General features: G+C 45.0%; 1 protein-coding gene across 3 annotated transcripts in view; it reads left to right on the forward strand.

The window, feature by feature from the left end:
* Window positions 1–21,355, forward strand: part of LOC122939424 (cytochrome P450 2C29-like) — a 298,684-nt gene that overhangs the window by 76,494 nt on the left and 200,835 nt on the right. For all 3 annotated transcript variants that reach the window (XM_044295488.1, XM_044295489.1, XM_044295490.1), the window contains one exon: window positions 14,368–14,549. In XM_044295488.1, coding sequence (XP_044151423.1) covers window positions 14,368–14,549 — 182 coding nt within the window. The remainder of the gene's footprint in view (window positions 1–14,367; window positions 14,550–21,355) is intronic.

The raw sequence follows: 21,355 nt of genomic DNA on the forward strand, positions 1-21,355 counted from the left end.
CCCATTAGTGACAGTGACCCAATCCGAGTGTATACCACTAATAACCACCCTCTGTTTTCTATCTTTCAGTCAGTTACTTACCCACATACAGACGTTTTCTCCCAGTCCGAGCATTCTCATTTTATATACTAACCTTTTATTTGGTACAAAGTTAAATGCTTTGGAGATGTCCAGATACACGACATCCATTGATTTGCCGCTATCAAGTCTAGAACTTACCTCCTCATAGAAACTGATTAAATTAGTCTGACATGACCGATCCCTCACGAAGCCATGCTGATATGGCGTTATTTGCTTATTTCCGTTGAGATGCTCTAAGATAGCATCTCTCAGAAAGCCTTCAAACAGTTTACCCACAACAGATGTTAAACTTACCGGCCTATAGTTTCCAGGCTCTGTTTTTGGACCCTTTTTGAATATTGGCACCACATATGCCATGCGCCAACCCTGTGGGACATTCCTTGTCAGTATAGTGTCTGCAAATATCAGAAATAAGGGTCTGGCTATGACATTACTTAATTCCCTTAGGATACGGGGGTGTATGCCATCTGGTCCTGGCGATTTGTCTATTTTAATCTTTTTAAGTCGCTGTTGCTCTTCTTCCTGGGTCAGACAGGACACTTTTAATGGGGAATTTATTTTTACATTCTGCATGTCATCTGACAATTTATTTTCCTCAGTGAATACATTGGAGAGAAAAAATATTTAACAGCTTTGCTTTCTCCTCGTCGCTCTCTGCAACTTCCCCCTCATTACTCTGTATAGGGCCGACACCTTCAGATTTATACTTTTTAATATTTATATAATTAAAGAACATTTTAGGGTTAGTTTTACTCTCTTTGGCAATTAATCTCTCGGTCTCTAGTTTGGCCGCTTTTATTTGTCTTTTACATGTTCTTTTTTTTTCCTTATAGTTTTTCAGTGCTTCCGCGCTACCCTCCTGTTTTAGTGATTGCTATTCTTTCTTTTTGTCATTTATTGCTTTCTTTACAGTTCTGTTTATCCACATTGGTTTCTTTTTGTTCCTTAACCTTTTATTCCCATACGGTATGTACCTCTCACAATGAGATTTTAGGATGTTTTTAAAGATATCCCATTTTGTGGCTGTATTTTTATTTTTGAGGACTTTGTCCCAGTTAGTTCAGCCTATGGCCTCTCTTAGTTGGCTAAATTTAGCTTTTTTGAAGTTTGGTATTTTTGTTCCTCCCTGTAGAAACGCTCTTTTGAATGATAATTGGAAGGTTATTACTTTATGGTCACTATTTCCCAGGTGTCCCCCAACCTGCACGTCTGTTGTTCTGTCAGGCCTATTGGTTATTACTAAGTCCAGTATGGCCGTCCCTCTAGTCGGGTCCTGAACCAGTTGGGAGAGGTAATTGTCTTTGGTTATTGCCAAGAACCTGTTTCCCTTATGATATATACAAGTTTACAAGTTTCAGTTTTCCAGTCTATATCTGGGTAGTTGAAGTCCCCCATAATAACCACCTCATTATGATTTGCCGCCTCGTCTATCTCATTCAGTAGTAGATTTTCTGTGGACTCTGGTATATTAGGTGGTTTATAAAAAACTCCTATTAATAATTTATTATTGTTTTTAGCTCCATGTATCTCTACCCACAGTGACTCCACATGTTCATGTCCCTCACGTACAGTACAGACCAAAAGTTTGGACACACCTTCTCATTCAAAGAGTTTTCTTTATTTTCATGACTATGACAATTGTAGATTCACACTGAAGGCATCAAAACTATGAATTAACACATGTGGAATTATATACATAACAAAAAAGTGTGAAACAACTGAAAATATGTAATATTCTTGGTTCTTCAAAGTAGCCACCTTTTGCTTTGATTACTGCTTTGGTCTGTACTGTATAGACAGGACTTTACATAAAGGCAGACCCCTCCCCCTCTCCGGTTTTGACGATCCTTTCTAAACAGACTATAACCTTGTACATTAACTGCCCAGTCATAGCTATCATCCAGCCATGTCTCAGTTATTCCCACTATGTCATAGTCCTCCTCACACATCACCAATTCCAGTTCCCCAGTTTTATTTGTCAGTCTTCTGGCATTAGTATACATACATTTGAGAGGTGTTTGTATATATGTTTTTACCCTACACCTTTCCTTCTGAACTGTTCTAGTCCCTCCTTCCATTCCTCCCCCAGTCCCACTATATCCCCGGTCTGTATCTGCACTATATTCCCCTCCTATAACATAATTTCTCTCCCCCCCCCCCAGTCCCTAGTTTAAACACTCCAACCTTCTAGCCATCTTCTCCCCAGCACAGCTGCCCCTTCCCCATTGAGGTGCAGCCCGGCCCTACGATAGAGCCTGTAGCCAATAGAGAAGTCAGCCCAGTTCTTCAGGAACCCAAACCCCTCCTTCCTACACCAGTTCTTGAGCCACTTGTTAATCTCCCTAATCTCCCGCTGCCTTTCTTGTGTGGCTCGTGGTACAGGCAGTATTTTGGAAAATACTAAGCTTTTGACCTAAATCCCTGAAATCATTTTTAAGGACTCTCCACCTACCCCTAACTTTGTCATTGGTTCCGATATTGACCATGACCACTGGATCTTCTCCAGCCCCTCCCAGTAATCTGTCCACTTGATCCGCGATGTGTCGAACTCTAGCGCCAGGAAGAAAGCACACTGTTCGGCGATCCCGGTCTTTTTGACAGATTTCCCTGTCTGTTCCCCTAATAATGGAGTCGCCCACTACCAGCACCTGTCTGCCCTAATCTCCTCGTCCCCTGCTTACCGGAGCTGACATTCCCCTGACTGGCAGAGGAAGGGTCCGGCTGCAGCAGTGCCTTCCCTGGACTGACATCCCCCACATATGCCAAACGTGCAAACTTGTTGGGGTGTGTCAGATCAGGGCTAGCCTCCCTGGCACTCTTCCCTCTACCCCGCTTTCTAACTGTTACCCAGCTAGCTACCTCACTTTCCTCAGCCTCCTCTCTGTCACCCTCCCCCAAAGTGTGCTTGCTCGGTGAGAAGCAAACTCTTTTGCAAATTTTCAATGCCTCTCAGTGTTGCAACTTGCCAATTTAGAGACTCGATTTGCGATTCCAAACGGTTAATTTGCTCCCATCTTGAACAAATATATACACCCTTTAACGGCTGTTCCAGGACTGCATACATCATGCAAGATGTGCACTGGACGGCGTTGTCAATTGTGCAACACTTACTAAATGGGGATTACACCACAAAAGCAAAAAATACAATATAATGTAGTACTAAGAAACTGGCTAATTGAAGTCCCCACTGAAGTCCCTGAATCTAAAGTCACTTAATCTTAAGTCACACACTTATGCAACCACGCGTCGCGGTCAAACTCGCGTTATATATCTGCTCATATTAATATAAATGAAGCTCACTACAACAGCCTGGTTTGTTTTCCCTCTGGATTCAAAAAGAATTCCTTATCCATTATTTTGATGAATTCTCTGTCTTCAACTGACATGGCTATTTTGTTGTTCTCACTTGTAGTACAAAACACTGTGGTACCTAGGTTGTCATCACAAAGGACAGGAGTAACATCAGGTACTTGGATGATGTCAATAAGCTTATCCTTTATTTCATGATGGTGAGGGCACTGTTTGAAGTGGGATGCACGTCCGTTTCTCAACACGTAAGTCTTGAAGGAGTTGATCTCAGATGGTGTACACATCCTGTCCAAGCATACATCGCCCACTATTACCCAGCCTAGTTCAAGTCTTTGTGCATAAGGGGCATCATCAGATCGCTATCAACAAGGTGCCTTAAACGAGGATGTTGATGCGCAGATTCTGGAGTGGGAATTCTGGTATCTGGTCACACTCGACTAATGGTGGTAGGGGTATGCCCTCTTCCTCATTGATATGAGAGACCATGAATCCAACAGGTTCTGAGAGTATATGGGGTTGCGTGACCCTCTATGCCAAAGATCTCAAATGATGTAGGCTTAAAGAGGGATCTGTTGCTCTTTTCAGCTATTATGGCATACATCCTAGCAGCTTTCTCAGGATGATACCTTGGGTATATCTTGACTAGGCATATTGTGGCACAGCATTTGTGGTCCTTGCCTTCTCCACAGACTTCTGTACATGAAGAAGAGACATTATCCTTGGTTGGAGCATGCCCTTGTTGCTCCCTGCCATAAATTTAAGATGCTGTGGATTGTCTGGAAGTGGAGTAGGATGCATGGCTGTAACATGTCTGTAACAGGTCTGTTGCTACCGCATTCTGTGCACTTGATGACAACTTTACAGTCTTTAGCAAAATGGCTATAAGAAGCACAGCACTTGTAGCATATGCCAAGTTTCTGGAGAATTTCCCTGCGCTCTTGTAAAGTCTTTGCCCTAAGCCCACGACATTTCTTAAGAGGGTGAGGCTTCTTGTGAATAGGACACTGATGATTTGGGTCTTTATCTCTGTCATCCACAACGCCCTGATCAGTAGGTGAGGTTGTGGAGGGTGAGATGTCTGTCCTTTTAACAAATATTGCTCTATTTAAGTCTCTACGTTTAGCTGCTTTATAGTCATACCTTAATGATGGTGAGGATGAAGCAGGCTGGGATTGTTTCTCATCCAGGCTTGATCACTAATGAACCTGCAGAAATATGAGAATGGAGGAAAGGATACATTATAGTCTCTTCAGTATCTTGAGCCCTGTTGTGCCCATTTCTCTTGTAGGCCATATGGCAGTTTAGACACCACTGAATTAACACCATAAGCAGTGTCCAGGAAGCTCAGTCCAGGTAGACGTGGGTCAGTCTTTGCCAACTCTAGCTCAATGAGGAGGTCACTTAGATCTTGGAGCTTGCGATAGTCTTTGTTTCCTATTTTTAGGAAGTTTTGCAGTCTCTTGAATAAAGCACTTTCTATGGCTTCAGAGCTACCATAGGCTTGCTCAAGTCTTGCCCATGTAGCAACAAGACCTGCATCTGGGTGATTAACATGTACTGTTCTGAGTCTTTTTTTTTTTTTTTTCAATTAATGATTTTTATTTTCATAAAAAACACACGTGTATAAAAAACACGTGACATGTAACATGTAACATGTAACAATACAGGTACATATGTCTCGTTGTACAAAATATTTTCAGAGTATGCAAAATATGTTCAAATTGTACATAATATTTTCAAAGAGAACACAGTGAAGTAAGGAAGCAATTGTCAGCCTACCTCACCAGAAGTGCTATTAGATCAGATACTGAGAATACGTTTCAATATATATATGAATCAGGTAGCTTAGTGAACAGGAAGAGGGGGAAGAGGGGAAGAGGGAAGGGGAGGGAGGGAAGGTAAGGAAAATAGACAGGGGGTCGGGGATAAATAATTTTTGTCCTGATGTACACAAGTTTGAATGGAAGACATCATGAAAAATGTCTGAACTCTTTCCACGGATTCCAAATCTTTAGGAAAACTGGTCTTGTTCTCAGCTCCCAGTGGGAGATTTCCTCCATTCTATATATTTGGTCTATCTTATTATACCAACACTCGAGGCTGGGGGTGTCTCGAGTAAGCCATAACTTCGGGAGAAGTAGTCTGGCTGCGCTTAGCATAAGTAAGAAGAGGGAAGCAGTGTGTTTAGGGATTTTCTGAACTCCTAGGGAGAGGAGGGCTATTTCCGGGATGCAGGAGATATTAGTCTGGCATATTTTGTTGATGGTCTTCAGTATCTCCTCCCACCACCCCCTGATCACACTACAAGTCCACCATACGTGAAAATAAGAACCTCTCTCTGTTTGACATCTCCAACAGAGATCAGAAGCGTCTCTGCTGTACAGGCAGGTTTTGTCTGGGGTTTTGTACCAACGGGATAAGATCTTATAACTGTTTTCTTGCATTCGGGTGCACCTAGAGATTTTGTGTGGAGAGATCAGTATAGAAGAAATCTCAGTCTCCGATAGGGAGCGTTGTAGATCTTTTTCCCATAAGCCCACCATAGCCGGCTTGGGGTCAGAAACTGAGCTCTTTAGGTTCTTATATGTTGTGGAGATAGTCTTGGAGGGGTATAGCTTAGTGTTTAAGAGCTTTTCAAACCAGGAAAGTTCAGTATGAGTCGGGGTGCTCTTGAGTAAAGAAAGGGCTTCTTTTTTCAAAAAGCTTAATGTGATGGGGTTATCAGGCTTGATTTTAAAGAGGTCGCATATCTTTTGGTCAGGTATCAAGGTCCCCTCTGTGTCAACCAGTGTCTCAACAGGGAAGTCAGAGGTGTGCAGGGCGAGGGGAAAGCTATCTCTAAGCTCTTTTGGGGCCAGGGAGATTACATCCTTAATTAGTAGCAGAGGGGAGGGGAGGGATATGGAGCCTTTATTAGCTACAAACCAGATCCAGGTCTTTAAAGTATTCCTAATTACGGAATTAGGAATGGAGCGTGGACTAGGGAGGGGTTTTCCTGATAACAGAAGGGCCCTCAGAGGAATGTTTAAAAATGCATTCTCAAGCATAACCCAAGATTTGGAGGGGGGGGATCTAATCCAGTCTATAATCCTAGACAGGAGAATAGATCTCATGTATATTTCAGGGTCAGGCAATCCTATTCCTCCCGTTTTTTTGGGTTTGGAAAGAGTGGAGAAGGAGATACGAGGTGCCTTGCCCTGCCATATAAATTTACGTATATGTTTGTTCAAGAGAACAAAGAAAGTTTTGGGTAATTCTATGGGGAGAGCCTGCATTAAATATGTAAGTCTAGGCATAACGAGGGACATAAGGAGGTTTTTCCTCCCAAACCAGGATAGAAATGGAAAGTCAATTGAGTCTATATGGGCAATGATGGATGATAATAAGGGTTTAAAGTTTAGAGCATAAAGGTCGTTTAAAGAGGGAGTAAGTTTGACACCTAAGTATGTTAATTGTTGGGTATCCCAGTTAAAAGGGGTGGAGGCTCTGAGAGAGGAGAGGGCCGCTCGGGACAAACCCATGTGTATCACCTGGGATTTAGTGGGATTGACTTTGAAGTTGGATATAGACCCAAATCTACTCAGAAGTGAGAGAATTATGGGCATGGACTTCAGTGGGTTAGTTGTAATAATCAGGAGATCGTCTGCAAAGGCCGCTATCTTAAATTCCAGTCCCCCTACATGAAGGCCTCGGATGTCTCTCTCCTGTCTCAGAGCCTGCAAAAGTGTCTCCATAATAAGGACAAAGATAAGGGGGGAAAGAGGGCATCCCTGTCTAGTCCCGTTACTAATTGGGAAGTTAGATGAAAGGATTCCATTGACGGACACAGACGCCGAGGAGTGAGAGTACATTGAGAAGACTGAATTGATAAAAGGGTCTGGTAGTTGGAATTTTTGCAGAGTGAGACGGATATAAGACCAGTCTACCCTATCAAAAGCCTTCTCGGCGTCTGTGCCGATCAAGATCAAGGGCGAGGATTTGTAGGAGGCATAGAAAAGGGAGTTCAAGACTTTGGCGGTGTTATCCTTCCCCTCTCGGCCCTTAACAAAACCCACCTGGTCCGGGTGGATCAGTGAGGGAAGGAACTTATTCAGCCGAAGGGCTAGCATTTTGGCCACGAGCTTCAAGTCTACATTGAGTAGGGAAATGGGACGGTAGTTGGAACAGGCGGAGGGGTCCTTCCCACCTTTAGGGATTATAGTAATGGTGGCCCTAGTCATGTCGGGAGAAAATGGTTTTCCCTCCAAAGAGAGATTGTAGATTGGAAGAAGGTAGGGGGACAGAGTGCTTTGAAAAGCAGAGTAATATGAAATCGGGAGGCCGTCCGGACCTGGACATTTCCCAGTTGGGGTGGATTTTATGGCTAATTCTAATTCTTGGGTCGAGAAAGGCCTGGCAAGAGATTCTCTCTGGGGGGAGGTCAGAGTTGGGAGAGTGAGGGATTTCAGAAAGAGATTAATATGGGGTATTTTCTCTTCAGGGGAATATTTTAGCTCTTGGGAGGGAAGATTATATAGAGACTCGTAAAAGAGTCTAAATTGGGCAGCAATTTCCTCAGATTTAAACATGGACAAGCCCTGGGGGGTTTTAATGCATTGGACAAATCGGGACTCCCCTCTCTGTTTAATTCTCCTCATCATGAACTTAGAAGCTTTGTCGCCGTGAGCGTAAAACTTCTGTTGAGAAGATAAAAAGTACTTTGCTGAGCGCTCATTCAGGAGATTCTTAAGTTCGGTCCTTAGAGAAAGGAGCTCCGACAGGTGCAAGGCTAGGTGAGATTGTTTGTGCTTCTTCTCTATTGCGTGAATCTGTGTCAAAAGAAGATTCAGTTTTTTCTCTGCTTCCTTTTTAAGGAATGAGCAGAGACTTATAAGCTTGCCCCGGATAAAGGGCTTATGGGCATCCCATAACGTTTGGGGGGATATATCTGGGGTATTATTAATAGAAAAATACTCCTCAAGGTGAGAGGTTATCTGGTTTTTGTGGGTAGTGTTATTTAGTAGAGATTCATTGAATCGCCAGTTTGGGGTCCTGGGGGGGGGAGGGTAAAAGGTGCAATTCACAGGAGATTGGGGCATGATCCGATAGTGTAATATCGCCAATCTTGGCTAGTTTCCATAATTGTATTTTTTCTTTAGGTAAGAAAATATAATCAATCCTGGTATACGTGTCATTTGCTGCAGAGTAAAAAGAAAAATCTAACTCGTCTGGGTGTAAGCACCTCCAAGCGTCCACCAGGCCTAAATTGAATAATTTAACTTGGAGGGATCTGAGGTTTTTATGGGATATTGAGGACTTTTTTGACGAGGAATCCAGAAGCGGATTTAGGGTGAGGTTGAAGTCCCCTCCCAGGATAAGGGAGCCTTCAACGTGGGCCTCTATTAAGTTAAGGAGGGAAAGGAGCCAATCCACCTGACCTGAGTTTGGGGCGTAAACATTCACTAGAGTGAAGGTTTGCTGACCTATCTTGCCCTTCAGAATAAGGTATCTGCCTTCTGGGTCTAAGATTTGAGAAAGGAGGGTGAAAGGGAAGTTTCTGCCAAATCCTATGCTCACACCCCTTGAGGCGGCACCGCTGGCCCCACAATGGAACCATGTGGGATACTTGGCGTAGGAGAGGTTGGGGTAATGGCCGTGTTTAAAATGGGTCTCTTAAAGGAAAACTATAGAGCCCTTAGCTTTTTTCAATAGAGAGAATATTCTACACCTCTTTGCGGGAGATCTCAGCCCCTTAACATTATAGGAAATCAGGTGAACGTCAGTCATCATCTTACATAAAATATGGTAGGAGAGAGATTAGCAGACGCTGACCCGACCTCCCACAATGCTTGTGTTGTCTGCCAGGGCGAGAGATAAATGACATGTAAGCAAAACAAAAAGACCTGTCTGTAAGGGGAAGGAGACCGTAAGCATGTAAAAATAACCTGACATCTTGCTTCTATAGAGCAGCAATGGATTCTCTTGTAGATGAAGGAGTACCTGTCACAAGAAAAAACAATAAGAACAAATAACAAAAAACGAAACAAGGGCTTGAGATCAAGCTCAAACCTGAGGTTACTGTTATAGCATGATGAAGCAATATACAGTAATTTAAACAATGACATTGACGTCAGGGGGGGGAGTAGACCGAACGTCTTGTAATACTGTAGACAATACCCTTAAAGGGCTAATAATACTGGAGAGCCATATAAAGGAGAAAAAGCAAGTGTTCATTTATCTGGGAGAGAGAGTCTCTTAGGGGTAGAGGAGAGGTAACTTTTCTTTGTCTTCTGCGATTTAGGGGTGCGCAGGGTCTCCCAGGATGATATCACAGGTAGGGAGGTTAATGGAGGAAGGCTCTGGACCATCTCCCAATTTTCTATGTCCATAGGAGGAACTTTCAAGTGGGAATAGACTTTTTCTAAGTCCCCATAGGAGGAGATGTTGACACGCCGTCCTTCATATGCAAAAGCCAGACCGAACGGGAAAGTCCATCTGTACATGATGTTATGCTGACGGAGCCATTCCGTTAGTGGCTTCAGGGATCGACGTTTCTTCAGGGTGGTCTGCGATAAGTCCTGAAACACTGCTATAGGGTTGTTCTCCCATCTCAGGGGATCTGCACGCCTGGCACCTGACAAGATGGCTTCCTTAACAGGAAAGTGCAAAAATTTGCATATAACGTCCCGAGGAGGCTCAGAGTCTTGTGGCTTAGGACGCAGGGCTCTGTGAGCTCTTTCTATTATTACTTCATGGACCGAGTCCGGACCCAGGATTTGCAGGCAAATTTGAATGACAGCTTGAGGAACGTCCACTGGGGACACGGACTCAGGTATTCCACGGAAGCGCAAGTTATTCCTCCTCCCTCTGTTTTCTTGCTCCTCAACAGCCGCATACAAGGAGTTAAGGTGATTTTGGCACATCATGAGGCTATTAGTTGCCTCCGATTGATGGCTGATGATGATCGCTTGATTGTCTTCTAGGGTCTCTACCCTCCTGCCTATATGGCGGACATCTTCCTTGATGGAGGCTAGATCTAGGCTGAGGGGACCCAGGGCTTCTAGTAAAGCTTCTTTAAGGTAGGAGCGGGATATGGGGAGGTTATCAGGGTCAGGGGAGACGTCTCTTACCCCTTCTGCAGCGTCCGCTTCTCTGGCTGATCTGCTGGTGCCGCTCCTAGGAGTGCCGGGCGCCATCTTGGAGTCTCTGTTCACAGCAGCAGCCGCTGCCTTTTTGATAAAACGATCCATATCGCCGGGCTGGCTGGCTGAACGGGCTTGACCTGCTTGGTCAGAAGGCTTCTGGCCACCTATCTTCACCATTCTGGTGACCAGTGGAGCAGTAAATCCAAGCTTTTAAGGGTGTATCTGCAGGAGAGCAGCGCTTCACATGTCCGCTCTGTTTCGGCGCTGCTGTTCTGAGTCTTTTAACACGAACTGCAGATTCTGGTCCAAGCCACTTTATGAGCAAATCAAGTTCTTCCTTAGCAGTAAGGTTGATATCGGCAATAGAAGCCTTGAAGGTTGATCTCCAGGCCTTGTAGCTCTCTGGACAGTTGTCAAACCTTGAAAGGCTGGTGTTAATGAGCTCACAGCATACCATGTATCTAGCAAAGTCATTCATGTCTGGTCTCTCGCTCCTTCATGTCAAAGTAACTTGTGGAACCCCTTGGGTGTGAAAGTTCTCTGGTGATGTAGGGTGAGGTTTACCAGGAAAAAATGATGTTGCATGAGCGTTTAACTGTGGTGTAGTCTCTAAGGCTTGTGCTGGCTTAGGTTTGAGCTGCGGCTTATCACCAGAAGTCACCTTGTTGTAGATATGAGTTGGTCCAGTTTGCTCCATAGATGTACTTGCATTGTAGACTTGAAGAGGCTCAGACATATAGAGCTGAGAGGTATTTGCGTTGGGAGTCAAAAAAGTGTTGTTAGTAGGAGGTACAGGAGCTGACTCTGTATCTTTGCAGATGTTATGCTTTAGAACATATTAACTGGTGCGTTCAGCTGGATCTTCCAGTTCTACTGGGATAAGGCAGTTTGAATTAGTACTTTGTCCCATTGCTTGTTCAAGGACTTTCAGCCTTGCTAGGGAAGCTGCTTCCTCCCCCCTTACATTTGCAGAATCTTTATTTGTGAATCTGCCTCTGCTTGGAGAGCCTTGCTTTGAGCTTCCATATTGGCTTGATGAGCTGCCATTTGAGCTTCCATCTTGGCTTGTTGAGCTGCCCTTTGAGCTTCCATCTCTGCTTGCTTTCTGGTAAAGGAGCTGTGCTCCTTTTTTGATTCAGCATCAGCGCGGGCTCTATTAACTTGTCGCTTAATGTTGAACTTCTGAAATGAGAGGATCTGGAAGAAAGTGCAGTGCGCTTGGTTGTGGCGGATCTGTGAGATCTGGTCTCCTGCAGTTGAGTAATGCGGAGTTCTGCCTTAAGCTTAGCATTTTGCACTGCGAGATCCCTTTTTTGGCTCAGTGCATCAGTCCTGGTCAGTTCTGCTGAAGAATCCTCTATATTAGAGTCCTGCAAGAAGGCTGAGTATTTCGCAGACAGCTGCTGGTAGCGTACATACACAGCAAATAGGTGATTTATAGAGTCTCTTATTTCAGCTGGTTAATCATTAGAGTGTGACAAAAATGACATGCGGTGTGATGTTCTGTCCCAGAGGTCTGACAGATTAGTGGAGAACTCATCTCTAGTGGCTTGATAGTTTTCTCTGAGTCTCTGTGTTGGTTTTATTGTACGTTTGGGTCTTACACTCTGCTTCCTGTATGCCTGCCGGTTCAGAGGCATGATGTATCTGCGTTGGTTCAGCCATAAAAGAGTGTTCAGAGCCTTGTCTAGACATTTTTTTATGGTTTTGCAAAAAAATGGTACTCTCTCTTTAAGAAGATGAACAGCGAAAAATTGTACTGTCTCTTTATGAAGACTAACAGCAAAAAATGGTACTGTCCCTTTAAGAAGATGAACAGCGGATTAGACAGGTGAGGTAACAGTGCATTGTAGAAAAACAGTTTTGAACATTCACTTGAAGTGCAGTAAGCTTGTGCGACCATGTGGTTCACAAGATGGCGGATGGCACTGAGCTTGATTGCAGATTAGGCACACACATATACACAGCAGGCTGTAGGAATATGCATCTTTTGACTATTCTGACTCAGATTGTTGTAATAGCGATTTATCCCTAGTGAGACCTCTATGCCTGGCCTGTATGAGCAGATATAATCACTGCGGACAATCCTTATAATATAGCTTGAACTCACCAACACCGAGTTTATCCGTGTAAGTTGCTTTATTCTGTAAGATAGATAGAGTACAGCAGAACAGATGGATTCCGATATTGTGCGGTGTTGTGTGGTCAAAAGATGATGCTTTTGCAAGCTTGCATGAGAATACCTGTGTACCTGTTGAATGCCTGGATCAGTGTGGAGAAACAGGAAGTGAGGTACACAGAAGACGGGGTGGAGCAAAGAAATGAATGACATATCATGAAGAAAAAAACAAATGCAATACCAAAAACGGCCAGTAGATGGGAGCATATCACCAAATATAGAATATATGAATTAAACTATATACACAAGCTACATCATCATCATCATCATCGAGTACTGTCTGCACATCTCTGATGTCCTCCTCAACCGTCTCTGGGTCAGGAGCCAGACCGCTCTCAACACCTGCTCCAACGCCACTCTCCCCATCACTACTTGCCCACTAATACAGGGCAAAAAGGGCTTGCCTAACGGCAATTAGGCCCTCATTTTTTTACACTATTACACTACACAAGGCTTTTCAACATATAAGTGCAACGCTGAACGGCAAACATATTTTTCCTTTTTTTCACTAATACACGCCTAAAACGAAATTCGGCTTCGGTGCGAGTCAAATTTTTCCTGAAATTCGGATCAAAAGCCACTTCATCAGCTTCGATTCGCTCATCTCTACTCACCAGCAGCAGCAGGTAGACATAGAGTATAACCTGAACTAGCAGGTTGGGGAATACTTGGAGTTTACCCTGCCACCCCAAATTGAAGATTCCCTGGACCACTGGGTAGCCAAACTCGATTTGTGGCCTCAACTCGCCGAGTTTGCCCTGGAAAAGCTCTCCTGCCCAGCCAGCAGTGTGGCATAAGAAAGGGTGTTTTCTACGGCGGGGGCCATAGTTACCCCAAGGAGAACTCGCCTGTCTGCCCAAAATGTAGAGAAACTGACCTTTGTGAAAATGAATCCAGAAAATGTATACAGAAATGTCTCAGCAAACTATGCTTTGCTGAGACTACTGCCACTCTCTGGATTTTATCTGTCTCACCCATCTGAGGTCCTTGAAGTAGGACAACACACCTTCCAGCACTGTTCACATTACCACAACGGTAAGGTCCTGAATGTGGCGGTCTGGGTTCGCTCATAATTACTATGATTCCTTCATCTAGGATTCCTTCATCGGTGACTCCTCTGTGCATGACTCCTGTATCGGTGACTCCTACCTTTATCAGTGCTTCCTGTATTAAGTGATTTCTGTTTTGGGGACTTTTAGATCCATAACACCTGTTTAAATTGCTATCAGATGACATTTTGCAATGCAGTCATGTATCCACATTCATCGGATCCCTTAACGATAAGTAGATCACTTCATATTAGCATGAGAGTACGGCCACAAGGTCAGGTTTCCTGAAGCAGTTTTGGAAGCCAAAATCAGGAGTGGATCATAAAGAAGAGAAAGTATAAACGACAGGTACAACTGCTCCCCTTTTTCCAATCCACTCCTGGTGGCTTCAAAAACGACACAAGAAGACCTGAACGTGTGGCTTTACCCTAATACTCTGCCTATCACCAAGATGTATGGCAGCATACCACAATCCAGTACAATAATCCTCCACTGTGTGGTCAGAATAGGGTTAAACCCCTGAGGATATCTGTTCCATCTCCTTTGGTAAGATAATTGACTGTAGAGATCATTGAGCACCAAGATGGCACTAATCATCCACTTCTCTGTATGTTTCTCATCACAGGAGCCATGGAGCTGCTCACTGTCTTTGGGCTTTACTTTATTCTTATCTTCATTCTCTTTATTCTGCTATCATGGGCCAAACAGAAGGCATACAAGTCATTGCCCCCCGGACCTACTCCAATTCCAGTGCTGGGGACCCCCAAATATATCGACTTAAGAGATGTCAGCATGAAGTTCCAAAAGGTAAGTGTTTACAAGGAGACAGAGAGCAGTGCGTGCTGGGTAATGTGGAGAGAGCGCCCCCACAGTGCATAATGTTATTGGGATGTTGGACGACAATTGTATGTTGAAAATTTTGAATCCTAAAACCTTGACCTCAAAGAAAACTGGTAATTTGTTCCAAAGCCGCCAGATGTCTTCAGAAAATAATACAAAAGGAGGATCTTCCACAGAGTGCAGCCTACAGCACAGAGCTGGAACACATAGACAACGGGCAAGCTCTTGTTGGTATTCGGCACTGCAGCCGCCGGACACCAGCTTTCATCTCCATTGCTTACAGTAATCATGGTCCTTTATTTTGGGTTGGGGGCAGGACTCGTGTAAAGCTGGTCATACACATTAGATGCATGTCAGCCAAACCGCCTGATATGTTTATGGGGTTTCCCAAATCCTTTCTGACAGCAAATGCTTGTGGAAAGCTTTCCATTGCGCCATCACAACTCCTGCTCATATCCAGAGCTCTTCCTCTCAGGCTGTTGTGTTGACAGAATGCACTTAAGGGGTATTCTGTTTACCTTGTTATGCTCTCTTCACTGGGACCACACAATCACAAAAATGGGGCCCCCATAACCCCTGCAGCCCCCTGAAATGAACAGAATAGACATGCAAGTGTCTGTTCTATTAATTTCTATGGGAGTTCCAGAAATAGCCAAGTACAGCACTCTGCTATATCCGGAATTCACATAGACGTGAATGGAGCGTGCATGCTCGACCGGCCACTCTGTTTATTTCAGGGGCTGCAGGGGATATGGGGATCCTGTATTGTTGTGCAACGTCACAATAAGGACCAGGCTGGGGGTATCCCTTGCCCCTTAGGAGGTTTCTACAAAATATGTCCCTATAGAGCAAGTAAACATGACGTCAGCTGCGGTTAAGCAGTGGAAGCACAAGGCTCCCTTTGTAGATATTAATGTTGGTATCCAGAGGTAGGATTGGCAGAGTGGTGCAGGGTGGCCTACAGTCTCTGTAGATGTTGTATACACGTGTCACTGTGTTCCTACCTGGATATCTGTGGATCCCAGACGTGATGTGGTGCGAAGCAGTGCAAAAGGGGTAGGTGAACTTGGATGGTGGATGAGTAGAAAAATGGAGTCCAGACTTTGTAGTAACATTGAACAGTTGCTTTTACTTGGCATAAATTGGTAATCCAAACAGCTTCCAATTTATATCTTGGTTAACAGCATGTATTGGCTTAACTTTAGCAGGCAAATACTTCTCTGCAACAATCTCAGCTCTGCTATGCTTGGCTGGCTACTTAGGAAACTCTTTATCTTCTGCCTGAACTTAAGTTAGCTGTAGTCTGTCTCTTACTTATAGTCCTAGGAACTTCTTGTCCTGGATTTAGAGTACCTTAAGCTTCGCCAGCTTGGATGAAGGCAATGCAAGCCAAGGAGGGGTCAAGCAACCATGCAGATATTGCATGCAGGGCCTGCAGGCCTAGCAAAGCAGGCAGTGCTTTGCTAGCCAGCACACAACCTCGCCCTAAGGAGGGTAGACTAGACACAACCTGTCCCCAAGGAGGGAAGGCTGAACTGCCACTAACCTCTTCCTAACACAGAACTGGAAGGAAGCAGAAGGTTCCTCTCCAGAGAAACTAATACTGCCAATGTTGCCGCCATCTGCTGGTAGACCAGGTTATTATACTTGAACATAACAGTTTCAGGAATAAATATGCACATTCATAATCAATGACATAAAATAAATTAGATATTATACATTAGCACAGAAATGGTAGCAATGTGTCAAAAGGATTGGTAATGGCACTTTGGGACATTACATTCCCCCTTACTTAAAGGCAAGTAGCCCTTGACTTGTGCTACGGGTGGAGTTAAATATATATAAATATATCCTCTAAGAATATCAATAATAAACAACATGCTGCGTGAAAGGACATAAAATTTAGCATCAGCTACCAACATGTCTATCTGCCCGAATGAGTAGGGTGTCCTACAACAGTTTCCCTCTTAGGTATAACCAGAGAACCAAACATGTGAAAGTCAATGGGGACGGATCCGTTTACAATTGCATAACAGTGCGTCATCCACAGATCCCCCATAACAGTGCGTCATCCACAGATCCCCATAACAGTGCCATCCACAGATCCCCCATAACAGTGCCATCCACAGATCCCCCATAACAGTGCCATCCACAGATCCCCATAACAGTACCATTCACAGATACCCCCATAACAGTGTCATCCACAGATCCCCCCAGCATAACAGTGCCATACACAGATGCCCCATAACAGTATCATCCACAGATCCCCATAACAGTACCATTCACAGATACCCCCATAACAGTGCCATCCACAGATCCCCTCCATAACAGTGCCATCCACAGATCCCCCATAACAGTGTCATCCAAGGATCCCCCATAACAGTGCCATCCAAGGATCCACCATAACAGTGCCATCCACAGATAACCCCCATAACAGTGCCATCCACAGATCCCACATAACAGTGCCATCCACAGATCCCCCATAACAGTGCCATCCATAGATCCCCCATAACAGTGCCATCCACAGATCCCCCATAACAGTGCCATCCACAGATCCCCCCATAACAGTGCCATCCACAGATCCCTCAATAACAGTACCATTCACAGATACCTCCATAACAGTGTGCCATCCACAGATCCCCTCCATAATAGTGCCATCCACAGATCCCCCATAACAGTGCCATCCACAGATCCCCCCACAAAAGTACCATTCACAAATCCCCCCATAACAGTGCCATCCACAGATCCCCCATCATAGTGTCATCCACAGATCCCCCATAACAGTGCCATCCACAGATCCCCCATCACAGTGCCAGCACTACTGTTCTAGCGCCCGTTATTGTAACAGGCTTAATGTCTAGTATATACATATATATATATATATATATATATATATATATATAATATATATTAGTAGTGATCATAGATGTGTAACGGTAATGGTGGTGTCACGGTGTGATGTGGGAGGTAAACTCCACACTGAACACAGGAGGGGAGGGAAGAGGTACTAGGATTGTAAACAAGGTAGAGGGGAAAAGGTCACCACCTAGTGAATCCCTAAACCGAGTCCTGACTTCTATCAGTATGTACAGACCTCAATGGTAGTAAAGTTCATACGCTGGAACCTAGTGCCCTATCTGACCCTAAAGGGCCATGGAAATAGTGTCAGGAAAAAAACATGACCTGTTCCTTCCCAGCTGAAGTAACAGGAGACCCCCCAGGCCTAATACCAAAAGATAGGGGGAAACAAAAAAGTAGAAATAAGAAAAGGACACTGAACTCCAAAGTACGCGGACGAGCAGGAACTCAATGGAGAACCGAACACCAGATCTTCTACAACCAGAAAGGAGATATCAACCGCATAGCATGATGGGTGAGACCAGACTAAATAGAGGAGTTGGAATGACCACTTAAGCTACACCTGAGACGAGAGGTGTGCTCATAACCAGCAACAACTTAGAAACAAGTGAAACCAAAGAGGCTATCAGATCACATCACATGCAGCCAGTCTCTTAGATCTTCTGACCCCTGTCACAGGAGAGACTGTGATAGATAGGTGGTTGGTGTAATGGAAGTGCCAGTAGGGTGGTAGCAGGAGGGTAGTTATGGTATGGAACATGATGTAAGGCAAGCAGACAGCGGCAGCAGCCATACAGTACAGAAAATGATGGTAGGCAGACAGTGGGAGTGGCCTGATGCGACACCTTCAGCAATGACAGATCTATTCATCGGCCTCAGTCTGAGGTGTGTGACAAGCCTCATGGATCCATGCCTCATTCATTTTGACAAAGTGTATGTTTTGTACATTGATGGAGCACAACTTTGGCCTCTGTAACACAGTCCAGTCTGCAACCCTGTATTGATCTGATACATATTTATGCATTTTGAGTCCTATGGGAGAAAAGCGCTTTACAAATGTTATTTTTATTGTTATTATTGTTATTGTTTAAGAGATCATATTGGGCCAGTTTGGGCCAATGTTCCAGTGTTCCATGCCCAGAAGTTCATGGGGTCAGGGAACATGGTAAGCACCAGAGAATGGCCAGTCCAGATAGGACTGAACTTGGTTGTCTTTGCTGATACAGAGAGAGGCCTCAGTTGTGGTCGTGGCAACCAAGTACGAGTCTGTCCTACCTGGGCTACCCTACCCCTAAGCGGTCAGAGTTGTGCCGTGACCGTGTCGTGGAGGGACGCCTGAAAGAGGGCATCCCCTTTGAGAGTAACAGGAGAAAAGGGTGGGTGGGAGGGAGGACTCTGCACTACGTACGCTTGTGGGAGGGCGCCGGCCGTTGAAGTAGGTGGCCAAGCCCCTCCCACAAATACAGGCCAATGAATCGGCCTTTACACGTGTTGTTTCACTGAAAGCTGTGGCAAGCTGCATACACTGTTCTTCCTGGTTATAAAGCAATTTGGCCCCCTTCCAGCAAATAGAAAATATCCTTCTGTTTGGTTTAATAGCGAGGGTCTATAAGCATGGCTATCCAGTAATCATCAGACTGCTTGATGTAAATCATATGCTTGTCACTACATAAACAAGCATACAGCTAGCTATTTTGGCCAGTATGGCCGAGGACCCAGTTCTTTCAGGCTCCACCCCCACTGAGATGAATGAGTGTTGCGATCGTCATCATCATCAGCCGAGTTCTGCTCTTCCTCCACCACCAACTCCTCATTCGCTTCCTCGAGTGGTAGCTCCTCATCCTCCTCCTTGGGACTTTCCATGTGGGTTCCAACGGGGTCGACAGGCATCTCTGCTGAGCTGCCACTGCCTGCCCTCGAAACAACACATGCTCCTAGCTGAGGTGGTCTGGTGCATGACAAAATCACTCAAGGCTTTATGCTGCTCATACAGATGTTCTAGCATCTGCAAGGTGGAATTCCAGCGAGTTGGAATGTTGTGGGTCAAATAGTGCAATGGCAGACTGTTCTGTAGCTGCAATTCTAAGAAAGATTTCCTTGCCACATAGAAATGGCATGGCCACAATGTTCCAGCTATTGTTGATGATCACCTTGTCCAGTTGGAGTTGGTAGGGATACAGCCAGCAGGATGTTTACAGCCGGTTCAGACCTGAGTGTTAACAGCGCGTTCCTACGCGCTGTAAAACGCTCAACAGGCAAGAACCAATGATTCCCTATGGGAATGGTTCTCACCTGAGCGTTTTACAGCGCGTACGATTGCGCTGTAAAACGCCCGACGCCCCAAGAAGTACAGGAGCTTCTTTGGGTGTCTTGTTGCGCGTTTCCGTACATAGACTTTAGCGGGAACGCGCGACCAGGGCGTTCGCTTGTCTCTGTATGCGCGATTGCAAACGCCCGTACAATCGCGCATACAGAGCGTACGTTCAGTACGCTCAGGTCTGAACCCAGCCTTACTGCATAAAGCACTTTAGCAAGTGATCTGCTGTGTGGCTTCTCTCGCCCATGCCCTTACACCACATGTAAAAAATTCTCTTTACACATTTATATGAGAGAGTATGAGTGGAAGCAACATCCGGCCCTGCTTCCTTTGGGGACAGGAAGATGTCCATGGAGGGAGATGTGGAGGAGGCAGATAAGTGTCTGGGGTGGGAACCAGTAGTGTTAATTGAGCACTGTAGTGCTCGGGTGCTCGGGGGCTCAGGCCAAACACATCGTGATATTCGAGCACCCAAGTATAATGGAAGTCAATGAGAGAACCCGAGCATCAAATCAGGTACCCTCTGCTCTGAAGAGGGGAATTTCACGGTCATATTGGTTTCACCGTGACGCGGTTGCCCTGCAGACTGGTTGCCAGGGGCAACGTGTAGTTTATGGTTTGCGCTTCCCCTTCAAGGTGTGCCTCCCTGCTGTTTATGAGCAAAGGGTTAATCTTCTGGCTAGTGGGGATTAAGGTGTTTCCTGGGTGTGGCCGCAAGCTTGATATAAACCTGTGGCTTGCTGGCTAGGTGCAGTTGTACTACAGTCTTGCTTGGTGTTGGAGCTTTGCTCCTTGCCTGGGTGTTCCTGCCCAGTCCTTGAGGGCCACCTTATGGAACATAAATTGTCCTCCCTTTTGTACCCTCCTTGTACCTTTACCCTCACTTGTTGTATGTGTGGTGTGGGTTTATGTTCTGGGTGTGTGTAGCATTTTGTTAGTTGTTACATGTCTTGGCTTTTGTTGGTGTTGTCTGTACGGTGTTCTGTTTGGTGTGTCGGCACCTGTACTTATACTCGGGCTCCAGTTGTTGTGGCAACGGCAGGTAAGTGAGTTTTCCGGTGTTCTTACCTGCCGATCCAGATGCTGTATATGGTAATTTTCCTTCCACCTGTTACTAGGCAGCTGGAGACTCCTGTTCGTCTGAGTCCCTAAGGAACTGGTTGTCTCCTATTCCTGACCACTATGCCAGGGACTGTCAGGGTCAGCAGGATCCAGGTTCCAGTGCATGAGCCCTCTCACCTTCAGGGTTTGCTCATGGGGTCAGGAGATCAGGGTCAGAATTAGGGCGGCTGTAGGTTGTGGCCTGCTCCCTTCATTGTTGTCTGGCCTAGTAACAGTTCCCACTATACGGTGGGGGGTTTCCCCCACCGTGACAGGGAGGGTGCCTAGTTCATAAGAAAATGTCAGAAATTGATGGAAACACCACCAAGATTATTCTGTAACAGCATGGGGAAGATGTATGAATGCATCTTGGACTTGCTGGTCACTGCTGGAAACGATGTTGTCCGAAGAGTACGCCACTTTTACAGACTGACAATAATACGCACAAAACAAAAGATAAGAATTGATTTTAGAGGAAAAATTGTTAGGAAACATT

This window comes from Bufo gargarizans, chromosome 5 (assembly GCF_014858855.1).
Source record: "Bufo gargarizans isolate SCDJY-AF-19 chromosome 5, ASM1485885v1, whole genome shotgun sequence".
Taxonomy (NCBI): domain Eukaryota; kingdom Metazoa; phylum Chordata; class Amphibia; order Anura; family Bufonidae; genus Bufo; species Bufo gargarizans.